Source organism: Lemur catta, chromosome 12 (genome assembly GCF_020740605.2).
Source record: "Lemur catta isolate mLemCat1 chromosome 12, mLemCat1.pri, whole genome shotgun sequence".
Classification (NCBI taxonomy): Eukaryota; Metazoa; Chordata; class Mammalia; order Primates; family Lemuridae; genus Lemur; species Lemur catta.
In genome coordinates this window covers 63,482,879-63,510,057 of record NC_059139.1, presented here as the reverse complement: position 1 = coordinate 63,510,057, position 27,179 = coordinate 63,482,879, and the positions used below count along the sequence as shown (strand labels likewise).

At 34.5% G+C, this 27,179-nt stretch overlaps 1 protein-coding gene across 1 annotated transcript in view; it reads left to right on the top strand.

Moving 5' to 3' along the window:
• The window catches only part of KIAA0825 (KIAA0825 ortholog), a 353,138-nt gene that overhangs the window by 7,094 nt on the left and 318,865 nt on the right, over window positions 1–27,179 (top strand). The window contains exon 2 of the mRNA XM_045566564.1: window positions 7,198–7,242. Coding sequence (XP_045422520.1) covers window positions 7,223–7,242 — 20 coding nt within the window. The 5' untranslated portion in view covers window positions 7,198–7,222. The remainder of the gene's footprint in view (window positions 1–7,197; window positions 7,243–27,179) is intronic.

Below are 27,179 nucleotides of genomic sequence, written 5' to 3'. Positions count from 1 at the left end.
CTGGGATTTAGGAGTGGGATCCCAGTACATAGAAAGAAACCTCAAGATAGGGACCTAATTACATATTGGCAATATGCAAGCTAGTAAGAGTTCAGGTTGTGGAACAGGAGGGAAATAAGCAGACTAACTCATTATCTACTTCTCAAGTTACTGTCTGGCTGAGGCTTCTTATGTCCTCCCTTTACTAGTTCTTGGATCATTCCCAAGATTGAAGATGCCTTGAACCTATTTATAGTGGGACATTAAATGTCTCCAACTGTGGGGCCTGTGGAGTTATGGATTTTGGAAGATCACTGGCTCCCACTTTTAGGAATGCCTTTATCTTCCTTTTTCTTGGGGGCTTGACTTCCCTATCTCCATCTGCCCACTGGGAACTCCCTGCTGCAGGCTTCCTAGATCATTTGTTACTGGTACCACTCAGTTGATACTACATTAGCTTATGCCTTCTAATAGTTCTTGTAATATTTTTTTATTTGCTTTTATTTCCCAGGTGTCAGAAGTGAGACATGCTATTTATAAAAGTTCAAATAAAAATAGATTATAAAGAATAAAAATTCCCTTTCCTCTACCCCTTTTTAATTCTGCCACCCACAGATTAGCACGGCTAATAGTTGAGTGTATATCCTTCCTCATTTTGAGTTATGGTTGGTTTGTTTTTTCAAAAATACTATATTGTATCATGCTGTATGTATACCTTTATAACTTACTTTTTAAAATTAAATAATATAGTATTCTGGAAATCTTTCCATGCCATATCATAGAGAGCTAGATTATCATTTTTAATGGCTCACAGATCTTTCATTTTTGAATGAAGTATTATTTAATAGTTACATGTAAATAAACCAGGATAGGTTTAGATAGACCTATACTTCTAAATTCTGACATGGTCTCCTATGTGAAATGCCAGTGTAGTGAACAGAGCTCTCACTTAAACGCGTGGTTAAATTGGCAATAACTAATTTCTCTTTTCCAGAAGCAATAGAAGCTCAAAATATCTTTTTTAAGAACAGCATGTACAGTATTTACAGATAAAGTGAGTGAACTCTTAGGTACATGAACAGTTAGATACAGCTGACCTCTTCAGGTCTTGGTGACAGTGGTGGCAGAAGTATTTGATGGTGCCACCCCTGTGCCAGCCAGTTGATGTGCCAGCCAGTTATGCTGGGCCCATCCCATGCCAGTGGATTGGACATTTTCTAGTCTTTATTCAGTCTTTCCATAGAGTGAATATAGTTTGAACTCTGTTGCTACAAAGGGTTTTGTTTATTTGTTTGTTTGTTTGTTTTGAGAGATGGAGATATCACTATTTTGCTGAGGCTAGGATGTAGTGTCTATTCATAGACACGATCATAATGCACTACAGTCTTGAACTCCCAGGCTCAAGCCATCCTCCTGCCTCTGCCTACTGAGTAGCTGAAACAACGAGCTCATGCCACTGTGCCTGGCCACTAGAGGGGTTTTATCATGTATGATATAGTATAAAACTATAACTACTTATTTATTTTATTGTTGGATAATATATTTTTAATTTTTAATAACCCTTTTGGCAACAGTGGTAACAAAACAAAACATCATTGCACATTTAACAGACAATTAGTACTGAATTTCATTGATTTACTGAAAGAATTAATGTGTAATTCCCACAAAATGTTTGTTGACATTTGCCATCCACCATGGCCCTGTAATGATACCACTGACCACTGGAAAACAATAATTGAGTCTGCTGAAGAATCATCATCTACTGCATAGTCTATTTTAAGACCATGCCTGAAAATACTACATTTTAATACTTAGCTGCAGAAGGTACATTTGTGTACTACTTTGTAAAAGATGACTTTTCATTTAGATCAAATGGCTGGTCTAAATTAATTTCTTTCATTTTCAATCTTAAGTTTTCTTGTGCATGTATGAAAAGTGAAAGAATAGCTGTTAATAGCTCCATTAAAAAAATTTTGTCAACAGTTAAATGATGCCAGTTGTACATTAATATCATTGGATACTTCCAATTTAAAAAATCAATTAATTTCAATAATGGTTCAAGTTTCTTATCTAATTCATGAAATCAAAGTAGTCATTTAGAAGTTCATTCTGTCAAAGTGGAAGCATTTGACATTATTGTGAATACTATGGTAATCTTTTTTTTTTTTTTGAGATAGGGTCTCACTCTATTGTCCAGGCTAGAGTACAGTGGCGTCATTATAGCTCACCGCAGTCTCCGACTCCTGAGCTCAAGGGAGCCTCCTGCCTCAGCCTCCTGGGTAGCTGGGACTACAGGTGCGTGCCATCATGCCTAGCTAATTTTTTTGTAGAAACAGGATATTGTTATGTTGCCCAGGGTAGTCTCCAATTCCTGGCCTCAAGCAGTCCTCTTGCCTTGGCCGCCTAAAGTGCTGGGATTACAAGTGTGAGCCCCCACTCCTGGCCACTGTTGTAAATTGAATTATAAACTGCAACATAAATGACAAAATTATTTACTTTTGTTGGCTGTAAAGAGATATTTTTGTGGAAGACATCATATAAATGTTTTCAATAACTTTAGAACCTAAAGAGGAAACTATACTTGGAATATGTGGTGAAATACACAGCAATTCATAATTATATCCAAAAAAATAAGCAATATTCTACCAATCCAAATGGAAGATATAATTGTCAAGTACACATATTTTTATATGTATACAAAATAAAGAGCCTATAAATTTTTATGATTAGACTGTAGTTGAATAAAACAAAAACAACCTAACCATGGCAGTATGTACTTTTTCTCTTTGGATTTTAGAAATATTTGAGACTTTGAAGAAGTACTTTGCAGATCAACTTAAATGTCCTAACATGCTATTAATATTAAACATTTTTGTAAAAATTTGTTGTAAATTTTGGCTGCAGTTTCTTCAGAATCCGTTAGAAATCTTTAATCAAAGCATTGAACAAATGAAGAGCAAAAACATTCAGTTTATGTGAAGCTTCTTAGCACTTTCAATTACTGAAAACAAAGTTTGCAAGCAGGAAGACATCAAAATCCCCATGAATTCAGAAGGGGGATTGGACAAATTAAATGATGAGAGCTCAAATGGTATACAAAATTTAATTATAAAATTCCATAATTATGCTTTGAAATATCTAAACTTATGGGGAAAATCTTTTGATAACATTGATATTTTCTATGGGATAAGTTTATAATCTGGTCCAAAATAATGTTAAACCAAGCACTTAATTTAGCAAGCCATTTAAAATAATCATAACTATTTGTTTGATGAGTCTTAAAACTATTGGTCAAGAAAGAAACTTAGCGGAGCGTGGTGGCTTACACCTGTAATCCCAGTACTTTGAGAGGCCGAGGTGGGAGAATCACTTGAGGCCAGGAGTTTGAAAACAGCCTGGGCAACATAATAAGACCCCATCTCTACAAAAAACAAAAAAATAAACTAGCCAGCTATAGTGGTACACCCCTATAATCCTAGCTACTCGAGAGGCTGAGACAGGAGGATTCCTTGAGTCCATGAGTTTGAGGTTGCAGTGAGCCATGATTGCTCCATTGCATTCCAGCCTGAACAATAGAGTGAGACCCTGTTTCTTTCTAAAAAAAGAAAAAGATACTCAGGCAAAAGAAAATAGTACCTGTAAAAATATTTTAACTAAAGTATTTATGTATTTCATTACTAAAAATTAAAATTGAGAATATGTTCCATCTAGCAAAATTTGCTCTGAACTTAATATATTTACCAGGTAGTTAAATATATTATAATATATATGAAAGAGTCAATTGAAAGTGTCAACAATTTAAAATTTATTAACTATAAAATGCAAGTTGGAAAAATATGAAAATAATACAATCATATTTAAAAATGCATTCTTCAAAAAATATCTGTGGGTGACAGATACAGCCAAGAAATTGATTAAAGCATATGAAAATATGTCAAGAATCATCTGTTTTTATGTTTTTAATGTTCAAATAATATAAATTTTTTGCTTTAAAGAGCAAAATAGAAGAATTTTTTGAAAGAATGTTATTTTTAAAAACAATTTTTGATTATAACTATTGTATAGGTCTACAAATATATTAAAACCACCTAATTTGTTAGTAAATACACATTTCAAAAAATATTTCATTTTAATTTAGTACTCACTTTTTAATCTCAAAAAAGTGTCCTGTCTCAATGATAAATTATATGGTCTTTTTATGTATATATGCATCATCCTCTCCTTCCCCAGTTCTGTTTCCCCTTTGCCAAGTGCTCGCTGGCTATATTTCTTATGCTTCAAATTTATTATTCTAAAATAAACACACCACCTCAATGTCTATCAATAGATGAATGGATAAAGAAAATGTATATATACTCAATGGGATACTATTCACTCTTAGAAAAGGAAATTCTGTCATTTGCAACAACATGCATGAACCTGGAGGACATCATGCTAAGTGAAATAAGCTGGGCACCTAAAGATAGATACCCCTTGTTCTCACTTCTGTGTAGAATCTAAAGAAATTGAACTCATAGGAGTAAATAGTAGAATAGTGGTTACCAGAGGCTGAGGAGTGGGAAGAATGGGGAGATGTTTGTCAAATGGTGCAAAGTTTCACTTAGACAGGAAGAATAAATGACAGGTATTTTGGGTGGTGGATAATGTTAATTAGCTTGATCCAATCATTCTACACTGTGTATCTCATAACATTACTTTGTACCCCATAAATATATATAATTTATCATTTAAAAATAATTTAAAAAATAAAATGAACACACTATTCCTCCTACAAATTAACTCCTTTCTCTGATTTTTCTCTTTCTTTTAAGAGTATAACTTTACGCACACTTAAACTTAAATCTTGTTATAAATATTGATTCCTTTCTGTGTTTTACAGCAGTCTCCAACCTTTTTGGCACCAGGGACTGATTTCATGGAAGACAGTTTTTCCATAGACTGTGGTGGGGCAGGGTTGGGGGTAGGTGGGGAGATGGTTTCGGGATGATTCAAGCATGTTACGTTTATTGTGCACTTTATTTCTATTAATATTGCTTTATAATATGTAATGAAATAACTAGACAACTCACCATAATGCAGAGTCTGTGGGAGCCCTGAGCTTGTTTTCCTGCAACTAGAAGATCCCATTTGGGGGTAATGGGAGACAGTGACTGATTTGACAAGAGGCGGAGCTCTGGCAGTGATGGGAGTGATGGAGAGTGGCTGTAAATACAGATGAATGTTTGCTTGGCTCGCCCCCTGCTGCTCACCTCTTGCTGTACGGCCTGGCCACCCCTGTCTGTGGCCAGGGGGTTGGGGACCACAGTTTTACCAAGTTCGTTCTGGTAGATAGAGAATGAGTTAGAAGGTGATGATGCCCAAAATAAGGATACTCTTTAGGAAACTGCTGCACAAATCCAGATGATGGAGTTTGAACCTACACAGGTTTTTAAATTAAGGTTATCCTAAAGCTGCCTCCTTATATATTTTAAGTTCTTCCTAAGGTTTCTCCATAGTGAACTGTAAACTAACTGGATATGTAAACACACTGTAACCTACTGTTGTAATAAGTAGCCAAATCTCAGCCAATCACAGCAGCCAAGTTACAGCCAGTCATAAGCAGCCAACTGTTGAAACCTTGTTCAAATAAGGCAAATGGTGAACTGTAACTAATCCAGCTGTTTCTGTACTTCACTTCCATTTTCTGTATGTCACTTTCCTTTTTCTGCCCGTAACTGTTATCCAACCCTGTGGCAGCCCCAGAGTCACTCTGAACCTATTCTGTTTCTGAGGCCTGCCCCATTCTTGAATTTTTCTTTGCTCAGTTAAACTCTGTTTAATTTGTCTGAAGTTTTTCTTTTAACAGGGGCAATAGGAGGAGATGGATGGATATGAGAGATGTGGCTGTGGGGTTGGTGAGAGAATGTCAGAACTTGGGGGATGACTCCTACATTTCTGACATGAGTACTTAGGACCTCAAGAGAAGGAAGAAGTTTCAGAGAGAAGATAATAAGATTGTTTCAGGGCACAGGTACCATGAGGTACCTGTGGGACATACAAGGGGGTTATCCATTGTGGAAGTTGTACAGTCAGAACATGAGCTCCAATACACAAGTTGTAGCAGAAGACATGGATGTGAATGACATCATCTAGTCAGAGGACCAAGGGAAATAGAAAGAAAAGGAGCTGATAAAGGAAACTGAGTCGTGGTATCCAAGATAGAGTTGGGAGAGAAATAATACTCTAAGATTGGCCTTTGGCTAGAACTGGTGTCAAGCATAACAGGTTGGAGGGAAGACTGACATTAGACAATTGTGAGGCTCTACTAAGGAATTAAGGCCTAGCTTTAAAAGGAAATGTCCCCAGAAACGTTTTACAGCTTGTAAGTTTTACATTTGAGTTTAATTTAGTATAGTTTTACACTATAACTTTTATTCTAGTATTTCTCTTTAAACTTATCATTCATTTTTACTATAAATTTTTTTAAAGTTTTACATTGTATATATAAGAGCACATTGATTAGTATCAAGTGGACTTTTTGATACATTGTCAAGAATAGCAGTTTTATTATAATCTACACGTAGAACTTTTCTAGACATCTGACTTTAAAGTTGAGTGAATCCAAAACAATTTTTAAAATCTGTTTAGATTTCATTTTTGGAAGCTGTTTCTCAGTGGCGTCTATGGGTAAAATTTTAACTATTTTACATTTTGACTTATTAGCTGGTACTTTTCAAAATTCCATCAAGAATGTATTCTGTATCTTTATTTATTAATTAAAGCACTTAATTTAAGTAGTTTCCTCTCCTATAATCTATACCTACACACTATCTCTTACATGTTCATTTTGATCCCTTAGCTGTGGTATGTGATTCATCTCTTAGTAGATAAATGCTGAGTTCTTTCATCACAATTACAGTCATTGGTCTGATAATCCTGTGAGTCAATCTACACAAAATAAGAAGCTCATATCAAACTCCTGGCAGGTTTAGTTAAAATTAAAATGCATGCCCAACTGTAGAGATTGTCAAGTGTGGAAATAATATTTGTCCAGCTGGACAGCTTTCTTTTGTAGTTGCTAAATGAAAGTTGAGATTCTGTCTGCTCCTTGAAAGCTTCTGTGTCATGAAGGTAATTTGGACTGTTTGTGGTTTGACAGGGATTATTAAAATCAGATGAAGTGAAGGGAAGCAAGTGTGAGAAAGCAAAATTGACACTGACACTCTCTATTATTTGCAGCTTGGATCATGATGACTATGTTGATATGATAGATTCACTGTTGAGGTATGTAAAGCAGCAAATAAAGTAAAAAGCAAGTATAGTGATGGATTTTTAGATTTAATGTGAAGAAATCCAAAATTTACTTTTACTGATTGGTTTTTTAAATAGAAACTCAGGTTATTTCATATGAATTTGTTTTAACCACCAACAAATTATACTTCTATTGAACTATAGAATTAAAAAGTAAGTATACTGCAAAGGCTGTATGACAGAAGATTAAATATTAAAGAAATAAATCATATGATTAAAATCATAGAATTTTAAAACTAGAGACCTTAAAGATCATTTTTATCTAATTTCCTTTTTTTTTGTAGATGGAAACTAGAACTTAAATCACATCACACTTAAATTGGATTTGATAGTTTAAATGTTAAATCCTGATTTTTCACCACAGTATATTTTCTTACCTTTTCAGATTTTTTTTTAAATGGTTTAAATTGTTAAAAAGCCATTCAAAAATGATTTAAGCCACATTTGTAGATAAATTTTTTCTGTTTAATAATAATATACAAATTATGTTATTATAGTTGTTGCCTTTAAATATATTATCTATATTGATAAAGAATTATAAATGTCTTCCATAAATACAATTCTCTAGTGAAAACATCCTTTGTGTAAAGCGAGTTACAGCTAGGAGGTACTTCAGGATATCAAGGAGAGTTATAGTAGAAAATATTTTTTATATGAAGATAAATTAAATATGGAGGACTATATATTTATCAAACAAGGTAAAGAGCCTGGAGTTTTGCTATGTGTTTTGTATGTAAAAGCCTCAGTGTTATTTGAGCAGGATAGTGAAATCACCAGATTTAGTTTGTAAAATGGGAAGTCTAGGGCCCATGTACAAGGCAGACACCAACTGGATGTCCTACTATTCAATTTGATTCAATTCTGACACTAACTACCAGGCGTCAGCACAGGCCTCCACAAGTTAAGGGGTCCATCCCACAAGACTGTCCTCACTTAAGATGACAGATGCAAGTGGATTCCTCAGGTGACCCACACTTCTGTCCCACCAACTACAAATGTGGAGATTCCCACAATCCTCCCTTCAGGTTTGATGATTCATTAAAATGACTCACAGAACTCAAGGAAGCACTGGACTTACCTTTACAGTTTTATTAGAAAAGACACGACTCAGGAACAGCCAAATGGAAGAGATGCATGGGACAAAGTAAAGAAGGGGGTTGTGGCACAGAACTTCATGTACTCTCTGGGTATGCCATCCTCCCAAGACATGATTGTGTTCACCAATCTACAAGCTCCCTGAACTTCCTTGTTTATGAGTTCTGTTGAAGTTATGTAGGCATGATTGATTAAATCATTGGGCATAGGTGATTGGGCTCAGTCCCAAGTTCCTCTCCCCTGCTTGTAGGTTGGGGTTGAGGGAGGGTGGAGCTGGAAGTTCCAACTCTCTAATCTGGTGGTTGGTTCCTCTCCTGAGTGACCAGCCCCCATCCTGAGGCTGTCTAGGGGCTCTCCAGAGGAAGCTAATTAGCATAAACTGAAGTATGAATAACAAAAGACATTTTTGTCACTCAGGAAATTCTAAAGGTTTTTGGAGCTCTGTGCCAAGAAGGGGCAGGACAGGAGAAACCAAATATATATTATACCACAAGATGTGAGTCTTGGAAGCCAGATAGGAGGTTTTTCTGTGTTTTTCAGTAAGAAATAATGTCTACATTTGGGACACTGATAGCAGACAGAGGGAAAAGTCAAATTTGAGAGCATTTGGTGACCATTTGCTAGGGAAAGAAAGGGCCAAATAATTTGGTGACCATTTAAGAGGTGTCAGCAAACATTTTCTATTATAAATGCCAGATAGTAAATATTTTAGGATTTGTGGACCACATGTAGCTTTGTATTAATAGCATATTCTTTTTTTTTTTTTTTTAACTCATTAGAAATGTAAAAACCATTCTGGCATGCCATAGAAAAACTGACCATGCCATAGTTTGCTGATACCTGATGTAAGATACTAGGGCAAGGAACAGGGAGATTAGGTAGGTGGTGATACTGTAATATAGGAAGAGAAGCCAGTTTAAGGAAAGGGCTTTGAGTTAAATTTTGGACATGCTGAGTTTAAGGAAACTTTGAGTCAGCAAAGTGCAATTATCTTTTAAGTGCTTGGAAACATATGTTGGGGTTTTGGAAGGACTAGAATTAGAGATACAGACCTTAAATCTTCAGCATGGAGATGATGATAGATGAGATTACCCAGTGAAAGCATGTAGAATAAGAAGAGGACTAAGAACTTCAGTATGAAATAAACAGAAAGAGAAGAAAGAGCTAGAGAAGGGGAATAAGGAAATTTGGCAACTTTACAAAATAAGAACCAGTAGGAAGAGATTTTTTTTGGTCTGAGCAAAAACTACAATGAATGAAAAACAAAATTTTAAAAAGTTCAAACACTTAAATCTACTCAGGTAAAATTACAGAAAAAGAATCAGTTGAATTTCATGATGAATGCTCAAGTGTTTAAAATGAGAAGCAGGTAATGGGGAGAAAAAGTAATATCTCTCCTTCACATCTTAGGTTCATGGCTGAGGTACCTATAAACAAAAGGCAGACTAACAAGAGAGAAGCATACAAATTTGTTTGATATAAGTTTTAGATGACATGGGAGCCTTCAGAAATGAAGACCCAAAAAAATAGGGAAACCTGTGTATTTTTATGGACAGTTGTGCAGAAGTACAATTAGAGGACCAAAGGCTTGGTGGAACTTAGCCAGGTCTGTTCAGAGTTTTCTCTGTGTCCCTGTCTTCAGAACATTCCTTTCCTCTAGGTATAGGGAAGGGAGGTATTGGGACCTACTTTAGAGGAAAGTCAGAGAATTCTTATGTGGCCTGCTATAGGGGAGAAGGGGAAGAGGTTAAGTCAGAGAGACCTTGCTTCTTTGTTTTCTCAATTGTCAAAGTGCCATACATTGGTGTAATGTGTCCTGACCCTCATCCTAGGTCTAGAGAGAACCTTCTGGTCGATATCAGTGATTAATGGCAGAAATGGGAAAGGAGCCAATTAAGATGTTTATTAGTTTAATAAAAACTACTGTGGTTAATTTAAGCCAAAAAAAAGTGACTGCTGGGCAGTGGAGCAGGGAGAGGATTTATTGTGTGTATCCCACAGAACCCAAAGAAAACTGTGTGAGCAGTCAGTCAGAGAAGGGCAGGAACCGTGCAGCTCCAGGGGCCTCAGCCAAAAACAATCCATACATATTCTCTTAGGAGGCTGAAATTAATGTGATTGGTATTTTATATTTTAAATACTTTAAATTCTCTTGGGATGCTGAAATTAACTTGAATGCTTTACTATCACTGATTCCTTGTTCTTTCCTCCATTCCAAATTTCAAAATTCATTTAGTGTGCGTCTGATGATCTATCAGTTATGACTAGGAAAGTTAAGTCCTATAACACAGAAATGGACCCTCATTGTGTATCAGTATATTGTATAACAGATTAAAAAAAAGAAATGTGAACTGGCTAGTTACCCAGAGTGGTGGCTCCTACCAGGAACCTGGCGAACAAATAAATGGAATGAGAGATAAGATGAGAACTAGGAAGGCATAATATTTAGGAAGTTTGTTAAGACAGGAGACAATTTCAAGGAAGGAGTGGCTATCAGTACCAAATAATGCAAAGAGGTATGACAGCAACTGAAAAATAATTTGTCAGTTTCAGTGTAAGGCTAGAAGCAGAAAACAAATTGCTCCGGATTACAGAGTAAATGAGAAGTGAGAGCACAGGATTAGGAACTATAGACTGCTATTTTGAGAATTTGGAATGTGAAAGGAAAGGGGCAATAGGGCAGGTTTTGTTGGTTTCTAAAAAGCAAGAAGCTTGAATATGATCATAGTCACTTGAAATGGATGTTGATACAAGACTAGTGATAATGCATAGAGCAAAGCCCTGGAAGTCATAAAAGGTTATTGCAATGAGTAGATTTTTTAATCAAATTAATGTTAAGCTAAATAATAATATCACCAATATTTTAGGAGAACAGTTCCACATTGATATGACTGGTTAGTTAATACTATTAACAACATTTTAAGAGAAATTCTTAAGCCTTTGGGACACACTTTAAGAACTCTTAATCCTTGGGAAGCACCCATTTTGGTACAAAGTGCATGCTAAGGTCAAATCATCATTATCTAATTATTAAAAGAGAGTTTCTTAAAAATGTAATTGATATCTCATAAGCTATGTTTGTTATTATTCCTAGTGGATAAATAATGCAGAACTGCCTTTTTTAAAGTGCTCATAACTTAAACTTTCTACTAATGCAGGTGTACTTTTCTCCAAATTAATAATTTACTTCACTTGAAAATTTGTTAATCACTAATTCCATGACTTGACATTTAGTTTTAATTTCAAAATATATAATAATTTTATGACTTTGAAATCATGTGAAATGTATGAATACCATGTTTTAAAAGAGTGCTAAAATTAAAATTCATTTTTATATAACCTTGGTTTCACTGGTGTATTAAAGCAAGAGATCCGTTAGATTGAATATTGAATATTATAAAGAGTTATTAAAATGAAAATATTTTCTAGAAAGATGGGCATTGAAAAATAAAGAAAGCAATGTCAGAATTGGTGAGTAAATCATATGACAATTAATTCTGTTTGCTTGTCAAGCTACAGTAGTGTATTCTGACTGATCCTGTCAATGTCTACTTCATACACACACATATATAAATCATTAATAGAAGAGTTACAATGAAGTATTTTATATTTTAAGAAGGGAATTTGAATAGCTGTAGTAGGTAAATATGAGTACTTACCAGATATATATTGATATTCTAGCTCATAAAATTATAATAATCAGAACTTCCACAATTATTAGCGGAAAGCATAGCGGTTTATGGAGAAAAACCTAATATATAGATGAGAGTTGAGAAAATAAATTGAATGGACTAAAAAATTCTTTGTTTCCTAAAATAAGAACTTCAGTGTATAAGATATCTTAAATGACTATAAACAAACTGAGATCCATTTTAATCTTAAGAGGAAGCTAAAACATTAAATTTCAATTGTCTGTAATTAATGAAAGAAATTTCAGGCAACTCTAAAATCATACAGGGAAGGTCTAGGTTTTAAAAACTTGGGTTTTTTTTTTACAACTGTGTAGGTTTTGTAATAAAGGACATTTATAATGGTTCTAGGGAAAACTGTCAAATATATTGGCAGAAAACAAATCAGCATATATAAGGAGTAAATAATAATTTTTATAAAAGTATGAGTCCATACAGAGATAGTTTATAGAAGGCTATTAATTATAAAATGTCCAATTTCCTTAAGTACTAAGTTTGACAGTCAATGTCTCTGACATTTCACTTTGAGACTTCTTGTTTTATTTTTATTGGGAAGGTACATCTTCAGTCTTTCAAACGCATGTCTTGGCTTATGATTATTTTTCAAATTTTTTAGAGCAGTTTTTGTGAAACCACAGATAAGTCAAAAATCCGTGTTATTTTCTATTATCAGTTCCCTCATGGGACCAATGCATCGCAGACGGCTTGAAATATCAACGAAGTGTTTGGGAAGGATGTGGCTCATGAACACACAGTACCTCAATGGTTTGAAAAGTTCCGTTCTGGTGATTTTAAGCTTGAAAATGAGCCACGTGGGTGACCTGAGACTAAGGAAGGATAATGATGAGCTGAAAGCTGTAGTGGAAGCGAATCCATCTCAACCTACGTGTGAATTAACAGCAAGGTTTGACGTTACTATTCCATTTGAAACAAATCAGCAAGATAAAGAAGCTGGATAGACGGGTTCTGCATGAATTAAATGAGCTTAGAAGAGAAATCATCTTGAAGCTTGCCTTTCTTTGCTGTCACAACATAAAGGCGATCCATTTCTATACCGTTTTGTGATGTGTGATGAAAAATGGATTCCTTTTGACAATCACCAGCATATTCAGCACAATGGTTGGATAAAGATGAAGCGCTGAAACACAGTCCAAAAGTGAATATTCATCAAAAAAAGCTAATGGTGTCTGTTTGATGGTCCAGCTCCGGTATTATCCACTATAGCTTTATGAAACCTGGTCAATCTATTATAGCCAATGTCTACTGCAACCAGTTGGATGAAATGATGAGGATGCTTCCTATTAAACACCCAAGATTGGTCAATAGAGACAGGTCAATCCTTTTGCAACCACATGTCGCACAAACAATGCTGCTCAAACTACAGAAGCTGGACTTGGAAACTCTGTCATCCACTGTCTTCACCAGACCTTGCATCAACTGACTACCACTTCTAGGCTTTGGGCCACTTCTTGCAAGGAAAAATAGTCAATTCTGAAAAGCTGTGGAAAATGCCTTTTGTGATTTCATTGTCACTCGCACTCTGGGCTTCCTTGCTGCTGGCATAAACAAGCTATCTTTAAGATGGCAAAACTGTCGATAGGATAGGTGCATACTTTGATTAAATGTACTGCTTCTTGTTTGAGATATAATAAACTACACTTTTGATTTGAAATTGGACGTTTTAATGCCATAGTGATTAAGGACAGCCTTTGCAGTCCAAATCCCAGCTTTGCCACTTCCTATCCAAGTGACCTTGGACAAGTGATCTTTCTGTGATCTTTAATATAGAGATTATAATAGTGTCTATCCCATAGTATTATGTTAAGAATTAAGTGAGTTCATATTTATAAAGTACTTAGAACAACACCTGGCCCATATAAGTGCTACGTAACAATTGGCTATTATCATTAATATTATTATTTAGCCATCATAGCTTTAATCCATGTCTCAGTGAGTTCACTGTATTACATAAAATTGTCAAGATTTAGTAAAAATTAAATTTTAAATTATATAATGTTGGAAGGATTTAGTGAATTTTTTATATATATATATAAAATATATATATATATATATATGAAGACTACTTTTAGACTAAATATGGATGGAAAAGTAAAAATGAGCTAGGCTAGAAGAAAAGGTTGGTCCACGTTTAAGAATGATGATCCGGTCAAAGTTTATTTTCACTTTACTATAAAACCAGCAACACAGTTCAAACCAGCAATATAAAAAATAGTGCAAAGAATACAAAGAAGAATAGATCAAGGATAAATGTTGGCCTGTGAAGGTAGGATTCCCTGGTGTCACTCTTTTAATTGTGGAGGCATACCACAAAGATGTGTAAGTTGGTCTCAGACATCTTTTGTTGAATGAGGAATCTGCCAAGTTTAAGGAGCCCAGAAACACAGGCTAGCTGCTGCTTAGAATATTTTAGGAAGCTGAGAACTCAGGGGGTCGTTCAGGGGATCTATCTATTACCATATAAGAATATCTTGCTGTCTCACGTTTTATCTTTTCACATATTATTTCTAGCTAAGCTGTAGATTCTACCTTAGCTTTCCATGTAGCATGCCTAGAGAAGGGAAAAGGAAAGAGTTAAAAAGTTGTTCTGAGAGTCTAAGAGACAGGAAAATGATAGTATTGATAAACAAAATGGGTCCATTGGAAAAACTGATTTGGGACGTTGAGAAATATATCCATCTCCTACCATTTCTTATAGAATACAACAAATTTAAACCTAGAAGAAACCTTAGAGCCTAATAAATCTATGTGACTCATTCCTTTTTTAAAATTTTTATATATTTTAATTGATACATAATTTTACACATTTATGGGATATATAGTGATGTTTCAATACATACAACATACAGTGGTTAGGGCAATTAGCATATCCATCATTTCAAACGTTTGTCAGTTATTTGTGTTGGGAACATTCAATATCCTCTATTCTGGCTATTTGAAAATATATGGTGTTGTTATTAACTATAGGCATCCTGCTGTGCTATGGAACACTAGAACTTATTCCCCCCATCTAGCTATAATTTTGTATCCTTCACCAAATTTTGTGTCTCTTCCTATCCTCTGCTTCCTCCTACCCTTCCTGTCTTCTACTCTTTGGTTCTACCCTTCCTCAGTTCTACTCTTTACCTCTGAGATCAACTTTTTTAGCTACAGCATATATGGACAACATGCAGTGTTTAACCTTCTGTTCCTGGCTTGCTTAACATAATGTACTCCAGGCTCATCCATGTTGCTGTAAATGACAGGATTTTATTCTTAATTATGGCTGAATAGTATTCTATTATGTATATATACCACATTTTCTTTATACATTCATCTGTTGGACACTTGGGTTGATTCCATATCTTGGTTGTTGTGAATAGTGCTGTGATAAACATGGACGTGCAGATATCTCTTCAGTATACTGATTTCCTTTGCTTTGGATAAATACACAGTAAGTGGGATGGCTAGATCATATGGTAATTCAATTTTTAGTTTTTTGAGGAACCTTTATACTGTTCTCTATAGTGGCCAGTTTACATTCCCACCAAATAGCACATAAGAGTTTCTTTCTCCACATCCTTGCCAGCATTGTTTTTTGTCCTTTTGCTAATAGCAATTCTATTGGGTAAGATGATATCTTGGTTTTGGTTTGCATTTCCTTGATGGTTAATGTTGAGCATTTTTTTCATATACTTGTTGGCCATTTATATGTCTTCTTTTGAGAAATGTCTGTTCAGATCTTTGGCCTATTTTAAAAATTTGATTATTTGTTTTTTTGCTATTGAGATCTTTGAATTCCTTGTATAGTCTGGATATTAATTCCTTGTCAGATGAATAGCTTGCAAATATTTTCTCCCACTCAGTAGGTTGTCTTTTCACTCTTTTGATTGTTTCCTTTACTGTGCAGAAGCTTTTTGGATTCATATAATCCCTTTTGTTTATTTTTGCTTCTGTTGCCTGTGCTTTTGAGGTCTCATTCATGAAATCTTGTCCCATTCCAATATCCTTCTATGTTTTCTTCTAGTAGTTTTAAGTTTCGGGTATTACATTTAGGTCTTTAATCCGTTTTGATTTGATTTTTGTATAGGGTGAGAGATTGGGCTCTAGTTTCATTCTTTGGTATATGGATATCCAGTTTTCAGAACACTATCGAGGAGACTTCCTTTCCCCAATGAATGTTCTTGGTAGTATTTTAAAAATTCAGTTGGCTGTAGATACATAGATTAATTTCTGGGATTTCTATTTTGTTCCATTGGTCTGTATATATGTTTTTATGCCTGTACTAAGCTGTTTTGGTTGCTGTCTCTTTATAGAATATTTTAAATCTAATAGTGTATTGTCTCCAGGTCTGTCCTTTTTGCTCAGTATTGCTTTGGTAATTCAGAGTCTTTGTGGTTCCATACAAATTTTAGAATGGTTATTTCTATTCCGGTGAAGAATATCATTGATATTTTTATAGGGGTTGCACTGAATCTGTAGATTGCTTGGGATAGTATGGTTATTTTAACAATATAAATTCTCTGATACATGAACATGGGGTGTCTTTGCATTTTTTTGTGTCTTCTTTGAATTCTTTAATCAATGTTTTATAATTTTCCTTGTAGAGATCTTTCAACTCTTTTGTTAACTATAGTCTTAACTATTTTATTTTTATTAAAGCTGTTGTAAATGGGATCGCTTTCTTGATTTCTTTTTCAGCTAATTCATTATTGGTGTATAGAAACACTACTGATTTTTATATGTTGATTTTGTATCCTGCAATTTTACTGAATTTGTTTCTCAGTTCTAAGAGTTTTTTGATTGAGTCTTTAGATGTTTCTATGTATAAGTTCATGTTGACTGCCAAGAAGGACAATTTGACTTTCTCTTTGCAATTAAAATACCCTTTATTTCTTTCTCTTGCCTAATTGCTCTTAGGACTTCCAGTAGTATGTTGAATAAGAATGGTGAGAGTGGGCATCCTTGTCTTGTTCCAGTCCTTAGAGGAACATTCGATACGATGCTAGCTGTGGGTTTGTCATATATAGTCTTTGTTATATTCAGGTACTTTTTTTCTATACCTAATTTATTGATAGTTTTTATTGTGAAGGGCTGTTACATTTTATTACATGGTTTTTCTGTGTCTGTTAAGATGATCTTTTGGGTTTTTGTCCTTCATTCTATTGATGTGATGTGTCTTGTTATTGATTTGTATGTATTGAACCATGCTTGCATCCTTGGAATAAATTCCATTTGATCATGGTGTATGATCTTTTTGATGTGCTGTTGGATTTGGTTTTCTACTATTTTGTTCAGGATTTTTGCATTTATGTTCATCAGGGGTATTGGCCTGTAGTTTGTTGTTGTTGTGTTCTTATCTGGTTTTGGTATTAGGGTTATGCTGGCCTTGTAGAATGGGTTTGGAAGAACTCATTTCTTTTACATTTTTTGGAAGTTTGAGAGAATTCATATTCTTTAAAAGTTTGGTGGAATGCAGCACTAAATCCCTTTGGTCCAGAACTTTTCTTTATTGGGAGACTTTTTATTACTGATTCCATGTTGTCCCCCATTATTGGTCTTTACAGGTTTAATATTTATTCTTGCTTCAAGAATAAATTCGTTTATTATAGGTTGTGTGTGACCAGGAATTTGTCCATTTCTTCTATGTTTTCAAATTTATTGGTACAAAATTGTTCATTATAGTCTCTATTTTTGCTTCTATTTCTCTGATATCAGTTGTAATGTCTCCTTTTTTGTTTCTGATTTTATATATTTGTTTTTTCTCTCTTTTTTTCTTAGTTTAGCTAATAGCTTGTCAATTTTGTTTATCTGAAAAAACATACTTTTTGCTTCATTGATCTTTTCTACTGTTTTTTTCCTCAATATTGTTTTATTTCTGCTTTGATCTTTATTATTTCTTTCCTTCTTCTAATTTTGGTTTTGGTTTGTTTTCCCTTCTTCAGTTCTTTAAGGTAAACTGTTAGGTTGTTTATCTGAAGTCTTTCTACTTTTTTGATATAGGAATTTATTGCTATCAACGTGCCTCTTATCACTGCTTTTGCTATGTTCCATAGTTTATGGTATGTTATGTTTCTATAATATTTTTGTTTCAAGCAATCTTAAATTTCCTCCTTAATGTGTTCCTTCACCTATTGATTGTCCAGGAGCAAGTTGTTTAATTTTCATGTATCTGTTTAGTTTCAAATGTTTCTCTTGTTAATAATTTCTAGTTTTGTTCCATTGTGGTCAAAAAGATACTTGATATTCTTGCTTTTATCTCTTGATTCTTACAAAAAAAATGATACTTGATATGATTTTGATTTTTTAAAATTTTTGGGGACTTGTTTTGTGTTTTAACATATGATCAGTCTTATAGAATGGTTATATGCTGATGAGAAGAATGTGTATTTTACAAGTGTTGGGTGAAATGTTCTGTAAATGTTTATTAGGTCCCTTTTTTTCTATGGTGCAGTTTGAATCCAATGTTTCTTTGTTGACTTTCTGTCTAGATGATCTGTCTAATGCTAGAGTGGGGTGTTGAAGTCCCCAACTATTATTGTATTGAAATCTATCTCTCTCTTTAGATATAATAATATTTGCTTTATATATCTGGGTGTTTTATTGTTGGGTGCATATGTATTTAGAATTTTTGTGTACCCTTGCTGAACGGATCTCTTTATTATTACATAATAACCTTCTTTTTCTCTTTTTATGATTTTGACTTAAAGTATGTTTTATCTGATATAAGTATAGATAGTCCTTTTTTGTTTGTTTTTATTTGGTTGAAATATTTTTTTCATCCCTTCATTTTTAGTCTATATGTGTCTTTAAAGGGAATCTGAGTTTCTTGTAGGCAGCATATAATTGAGTCTTGTTTTTTTTTATTCTATTCAGCCAGTCTGTATTTTTTAATTGGGGAATTGAATCTGTTTATATTCAAGGTTATTATTGATAAATGAGGATTTACTCCTGTCTTTTTTATTAATTTTTTTTTTTTTTTTTTGTATATCCTATGTTCCTTGCTTCCTCTCTTATTTATTTTTACAGTTTGGTGGTTTTCTGTAGTGATAAGACTTGATTACTATCTCTTTGTTCTTTTTGTTTCAACTCTACCAGTGAGTTCTGTAATTTCATATATTTTCATGATGGTAGGTATTGTATTTTTGTTACCAGATATAGGACTCCATTTTGCATTTCATGTAAGGCCAGTCTAGTGCTGATGAATTCTCTTAGTTTTTGCGTGTATGGAAAAGACTTTATTTGTTCTTCATTTCTGAATAAGAGCTTCACTGGGTATGTTATTCTTACCCACCAGTATTTTCATTTTAGTACTTTGAATATATCATCTCATTGTCTCCTGACCTTTACAGATTATGCTGAGAAATCTTCTGTTAGTTTAATGAGGAGTCCCTTATATGTGACTTCTTGCGTTTCTCTGGCTGTCTTTAGAATTCTATCTTTGTCTTTGACTTTTGACAATTTTACTATAATATGGCTCAGAGAGGACTTGTTTGAGTTGAATCTATTTGGGAATTTTTGAGGTTCCTGGATCTGTATGTCTACTTTTCTCCTAAGACTTGGGAGCTTTTTAGTTATTATTTCATTAGCTTGGTTTTCTACATTTTCCCTTCTCTTTTCCTTTCCAGAAGTCTCATAATATGAAAATTTGTTCACTTGATTGTGTCTCATAAATCCTATAGACTTTCTTTATTTTTTATTCTTTTTGTTTTTTCTGCTGGAGTTATTTCAAAAGAATTGTCTTCAAGTTCAGGTATTCTTTCTTCTGCTTAGTCTACTGTGTTGTTGAAGCTCTGGATTATATTTTTTATTTCATTTAATTCTTCAGCTCTAAGATTTCTGTTTGGTTCTTTTTTATGATATCTATATCTGCATTGAATTTTTCATTCAAATCATAAATTGTTTTCCTGATTGTGTTGAATTATCTATCTGTAATTTCTTGTATGCCACTGAGTTTTCTTACGATTATTGTTTTGAATTCTTATTCTGGTATTTTGTATATTTCCTTATGATTGATGGCTATTACTGGAGAATTATTGTATTTCTTTAGAGATATCGTATCTCCTTTCTTTTTCATGTTTGTTGTGTCCCTGTGTTGATTTCTTCACATCTGATAGAACAGTTGCCTTTTTCAATTTTATGGAGTAGGTTTCATAGGGAAGGATTTATTCTGATAGATAAGTCTTAGAGTGCTGGTTAGGATGAGGTGTGTTGGCTCTGGTTCTAGTTAGATGCAGTTGTGTTGTCTCTGTGCAACAGTTTTTTCAGCTGTAATCCATGCTAGTGATTTTTTCAAATGTCTCAGTGGCCTAAGCTGTGAGTGTGGTAGCAGTATTATGACTTTGCCAGGGGTGTGCTTGCTGGGCAGTTTCTCAGGCTAGGGCATGTGTGTGCACACAATGGTTTGGCCAACTTGGGTTCTGGCTTGCTGGGGTCAGGGCCATGGAGCTGTTATTCTAGCCAGGGTTGCAGTGTGTGGCAGCTTCTTGGGGGCATATTTACCAGCAGTAGGACCTCCAGACTCTTTCTCTCCTCTGATACATGGGCATATGGCAGCTCAGCCAGCCAGGAGACGAGGCTCACTCAGCTGTTTCTCTGGCCTGGGATGCATGACTCTTGGACGGCCTGAGGGCATGTTTTTTGGTGGTGGGCCCACTAAACTGTTTCTTGGATCCTGGGCTCTAGTGCTTGGCTGGCTCAGGGGCATACCAGATGCTAGGCAGTTGAGGGGGCCTCTCTTGCCCAGGTGAGGGCACATGGCAGTTTGACCAGCTCAAGAGTGGGTCCATCTTGGGCAGATCCACCAGACTGTTTCTCTGGCTGGCAGTGCAGGTGGCAGGAGTTGATTTCCCTGATGTGTAGGACCAGAGTCACAGCTGACGCTGGGCCCAGGCTCTGAGTGACTGTGATCATTATGTTACAACCACCTGTGTGGGCTTGGTAGAATGAAGATGGAGCCCCAGGGCTGGAGATGTGCAATGGTTACTGGCCTCCAGAGTAGGGCACACTCCAGAAGTCTCAAGATGGCATCGTGCTGTAGGAACTTGGTCACAGAGGGTAGGTGAGGTGTGTGTTGGGGGGTGCATACTTTGTGTTCCTAATCTGGAGTACTATAGCTGTGTGAATCATTAGCAGTTCTCCAGATTGGGCTAAGGGTTTGTGAGGACTGTGGGATTCTCCTGTAGTAAGGTCTGCAGGTGTTTGCAGTGACAGTGGCAGCTGGTGGGGTTTATCTGCTTACCTTTTCCCCACAAGGGGAAATCCCTCCTGACTTTGGGCTCATCTGGGCAAGGAAGATGGGCCAGCAGAGGCAGGTGCCTTGTTCCCCTCTCCACACTGTTTTCCTGGGCTTCTGAAATTACCACAGGAACCTTTCCACTCCTCTGCTGTAGTCCAGCACTCTCAACACTCCAGTCAAATTTTAGTTGTTTATTCATTACCTTAGTCCTTTCTTTTGGGTGCAAAAGAGCATCAGGCACCTCTAGTCAACTAATTTGCTGATGCCAGTCTTCCTGTCTGCTTCATTGTGTAAATGAGGAACATAAGCTCCCTCCCTCTAGAGAGATTGAATGACTTACCGAAGGTCACATCGAAATTAGCAGAACCAGGATCAGGACTCAAATCTACCGGTTCTTGGTTGTATGACATTTATAGTTAAATGTGTTTTACTATAGTACAACATTTGGAACTTGTTTAGTTGTATAGAGAACATATTGTTATTTATAATTAGGATATCCCACTTCCTTACCATACTCATTAATAGTGTTTATTCTAGGTTAGGCACTGATGTTGAAAGGTAGAACTTCATGTGAGCCAGACCCTTTAGACACATTAATTCCACAGTCTGTCCACAGATCCAAGAAGTCATAGAAAACTCCTCACTAGGCTTTTCTACAGAAGAGAAATCATATGGTCCTAATGTTTCTTCTTTTCTTATTCAATTTCAGTATGGATTCCTTCCCAGTGGTTTATTTTTCTGTGTTCTTTCACTTCTTTTTAAACATGTATTGATTTGTCATGAGAAGAATGTCATTCTGAAGTTTTACTATTGAAGAGACAGGAGAAAGTAAAATAAGGGTTCTAACCATTATATTAGTTTAAATAAAGAAGCAGAGACCCTAGGATAGAGAGGTATAATTTTAAGATATGGCAAAGGACAAGTGAGATTCCAAAATGATTTCTGTGTGCTTTCTTTTGATCACATATGATTTTTTATTGCTTTATTGTAATATTTTCTGGCGGTGCTTATAATATATTCATATTTTATTATCATCACTGTTTTTGGGAATTTATAACTCAACTATTAAAATTTGCCTAAAGCTGAAACTTGAATTATAGATGTTTAGCTTACATATAATACTTTAAGCATAACTCTTTATTCACTTTTAAAGGTAAAAATTAACATTAGATTGGCTGTTAATACTTATTTAAAATATTAAGCACTGTTTTATAAAATCTTATAGAAATATGTTCAGGAACATAGAAATGAAAATTAAAAAATAGTATTGTGGAATGGCAATTTCGAAAAATTATTATGTTTTGAAAAGTTACAGCTCCCATTTTGGTTGATCACAATTAGGATAAGAAGCTTCATTCTTTCTTATATCAAATTGTTATTATCTTCCTGATGACAAGTCAATAGTTTTAAGTATAGGAACACAAACAGAATTTAAAGCTCTATGTTGACCCGCAGCCTCACAGCCTTTCCCTGTTCCCCATAAATTTTTTAAAAGTAGTTTCACCTTTCTGAAATACCACCGAAATATTTGCCAGACTACATTGGTCCCTTGATAATTTACTTTTCTATTCTTGAAGTCATTGTTATCTTTTACTTAGAAAATAGTAGTAATCTTTCTATTGGCTCCCTTTTTTTTTGGACTTCTCTTTAGTCTGCTCCTTGAGAGGAAGAACTGTCTCTCTCTCTCTCCCTCCCTCCCTCTCTCTCCCTCCCTCCCTCCCTCTCTCTCTCTCTCTCTCTCCCCGTCTCTTCCTCTCTCTCTCTCTCTCTCTCTCTGTCTCTCTCTCTCTCTCTCTCTCTCTGTCTCTCTCTCTCTCTCTCTCTCTCGTCTTCCTCTCCCTCCCCTCCTCCTCTCTCTGCTTTGGGCACATGGAGTGCACGTAAGGAAATGGAAAGATTGATGGCTGGGGTCAGGCCCCCTTTCAGTGCATGCTGAATCACTGCCATTCTAATGAGAAAACTTCCAAATCCAAACTTTAGCATTACCTACCACAGTCCACCCTCCCTCCTTTATTTCTCATGTTGATCCTATGCATATTTATTCACTCAGACTAATTTTCTCATCCTATTGGTTCCTTTTTGCCCATCAGGTCTTCCCTTATCCTGTCACACAGCATCTTAAACTTGATGCCTTTTTACCTATAAAGGTGACTCCTGCTTCCCCTCATCCTTCATCACTTTTAAACCTCATAAATATGAAAGCATCACAGATCTATACAGGGCACTTGAAAACTTTGAACCATCATCATTCTGGTACTCTATGATTATTATCAAATGACATTTCTTTAATACATTCTTTGTACTTATTGATTAACTTCCATACTGAGATTAGATAGAGAAAATTACACAGCCATATGTATAGACTGGGAATCCTTCAAAATCACGGTCACCAAAAACTCATCTGAAAGCTCAACGGTGTTTCAGTCCATTATTGTTTTACTCCAGAATGGATTTCAATGAAGGACATAAACACACATTCAATATCAAAATAATACAAAACAATAGATTTTCTTTTAATAGTACAAATGCCACAAAATAATGCAAAAAGTTTGGTGAAATGCTCATAGTCAAGGGCTATTTTGGAATTATGTAGGTTTTGAATTACATTTTGAAAGAAATGATAAACACATACTGGCACGAAAGAAGTGTTAAGGTTGGAAGACTTTCAAATGAAGTTGGATAGAGAATATGAAATAAAAGATTGTAAAAGATTCCCTGAAAGAAGGGGTCATTTCTAAGTATTTTTTATTATTGTACATAAAATGATAAGTACTTATTACAAAAACATAGTACTTATTACAAAAACATACAAGAAAACGCTAACCATAAAGAAGAAAATAAAAATTAACCATAGTCCCAATATCCAGGAATAACCATGTTAACATTTTGGTTAACATGATTTCTATAGAACAATATTTTTTTTCTTTGTTTTTCTTTTTTTTCCCCCTCATAAGCAATGACCAGAACATTTCTACAAAACTATGTTTTATATATTATGTATGCAGTAAAAGTGATTCATTTTTTAAGAGACCAGCATCTGAAGTTTTAAAACCAAACAGATTTGGGTTTAAATTGTAGCCCTATCCCTTTATAGCTATGTAACATGGACATGTTAGTTAATCTCTTTGTGCCCAAGTACCCTGTTCTGTAAATAAGAATAATAACTATTTTGTAGAATTATTATAATTAAGGAAGTTAATATATGTAAAATGTCCTATAGATAGTAGATACTATAGCAGCCACATATATATACACACACATATACATATGTACATATATATCACCATATATGTGTGATACCTTTCCTCCCTATCAAAAGGGTTCCAGATGACACTCCTATAACAAAAGACAGGTTAACATGAGTAAAGCTTAACACTTATTTAATCAAAGTTTTATGTGACACTGGAACCTTCAGAAACGAAGACCTAAAGACACAGGGAAAACTGTCTATTTTTATGCTTAGGTTCTATGTAGAATGGACAGCTGTGTAGAAATGTGGTTAGAGAAAAAAGGGATGACCTCATGGTAATAGACTGAGTGGGAAAACTCAGCAAGGCCTGTTTGGATTCTTCTTTGCCTCTGTGTGTGGCACTCCTTCCTCCCAGGTATAGGTTAGGACCTCTTCTGGAATGAGGGCCTTCTGATCTAACTTCAGATGAGGTAGGCCAGAAAATTTCTTTATGGCCAGCTCTTACACAAAAAGGCAGGTGAAGGTCAGAATAATATTTCTGGGTTTTATGGCTGTCTTTGTGGGGAGAAGGATTCTAGTTTCTATGACCTGCCTTGGGGGAGAAAAGGGAGCAGGAAGAAGAAAGGCAGGAGAAGTTCAGAAAGACACTTTGCTTCTGAGGCCCTTCCATTTTTTTCTGTTCAAAGTATTCAGCATACCAAAGTGCCATTCTTTGGATATCATTTTCTGAGCCCCAACAGTATGCAACAAACCATATCTATTATTGTCATTTTGCTATTATGGTTAAGCTGATTTCTATACACATTTTCATTAGATTTGAATTTGTGGAGTCTGAATTAATGAGGCTTTATAATATATTGACAACTTGGGACAACCAGTATTGAAATATAACTTGCTTTATTACAAAAAGGCCAGCGATGAACAAAATACTAACTTTTGGTTCTCTATAAGAATCTTCAGCCAATCAAATCATTTCATTGTGAAAGTGAAACTTTATTTTCTTGTAACAATTTTTGAATGGCTTATCACTGAGGAGTTGACCTACGCAAAATGATTCAAAAATATGCAAATATAGGAACTGAATTTATTATCTGTAATTTTGGCCATTAGATTTAGCAGTGGCTATTATGATAATAGGCATAACTAGTTGAGCTACTCAGGAGATGTGAAAATTTCAAACTAATTGGTTATATGGAAGAATTGAGGTTTTGATACCCTGAAGAAATATAACTTCTGATGAACATAGAGTTTTCTACCGTTTAGCTTATAGTTTTTGTTTTTTTAGCCTCATTTCAAGTTATTTCAAATTAGTATTTATTATGATAGATGTAAATACTTGTTTTCAAATGAGAAATTATTGCAAAATATTTTGAAAGAGGAAAATCCAAATGTATGAGCATTTTGGCATTTTAAAATGGTATATTCATACTTATTCTGTATTTGGAATCAACTGAGTTTACAAATGGCAAACCTTGTGATGCCATAGACTTTTATATTAAAATGTTTTAGTTGAGTATTTTTCTTTTAAAATAAAATCTCTGAAGAAAATAAATCTTTAACCCAATATTACTTCTTTGAAGTTCAGTTAGAACCTGTGAAAAATCTTTGGCGATTTCATTATAGGATAATAAATTAGCACATTCTAAAAATTAAAGATGTTAAAGAGCATTAGTGTTATAGCCTCTGTAAAACTTATTAGACAATTTTGAAGTATTTTGGATTTATCCAAACTAAAATCACATTTTCCAAGTCCCATTCTTAATATTTATTTTATGTATGTTTGTGATAATTTAATGTTTCAATTCCTCATGCATTTATACCCTCAGTGATCAAAATACTTTATAAACACTATTTTATTAATATCTCCAAAAAGCTTCTAAGCCTCTTATGCCACTTTGTCTTTGAAAGTAATGAATAATTTGCTCAAAATGTAGTGAATTTTAAATTTTAGAAAATTTAAATTCATCTCTGAGTTCTTTTATCCCTAATCTCTAAAGCTATGTAGAAATTTAGTTATTATCCATTATTTCAAAGGGTACACTTAACCAGTGGAGCAAGGATGAAAACCCAGGTCAGTGTGACTTCAAAGCTAGGGTCTCCTCTCCATTGTGCTTTGCTGCCCCTTGTGTTATTTATCTTGTTTCCTTTTTCTTTTTATTTTTCTTAATTTCTCCTTCCATTCCAAAGACTGTGAGAAGAAAATAATAGGTACAACAATAGAATTGAAATATTACTTTTACTTTTACTGTTGGGTAAAGTATATTTTCTGAATACTATTATATCTGAAATATATTAAGTAAGCTTTGATTTAGAGAAATTCTAAAGTGAATCATTTAATGAAGTGAATGAAACTCCTAGTTTATATATAATCTATATTTCCTATACTGTGTTGTCTTGAAATTATAGCCCTTTAGGAATACCAGATGAAGAAGATTAATTGCCAACCTTTCTTCTAAATTGCAAAAGATATAAGTATTAATTTGTAAAGTAGTAATAGCTAAGAATTAATAGGGTGTATAGTTCAGCATTCTTTAGTAATTTAGATAATCTGCTATTATCAGAACTCAGAGCTGGTTTTCATTTAGATATAATACACATTTTTGGCTGTATATATTTTGAGAGGAATTTAAAAATGAAAACTCTATGTTTTTCCTTCAATACACTTAACTATTTTTCTGAATCATTAATATCCAGGACTGAG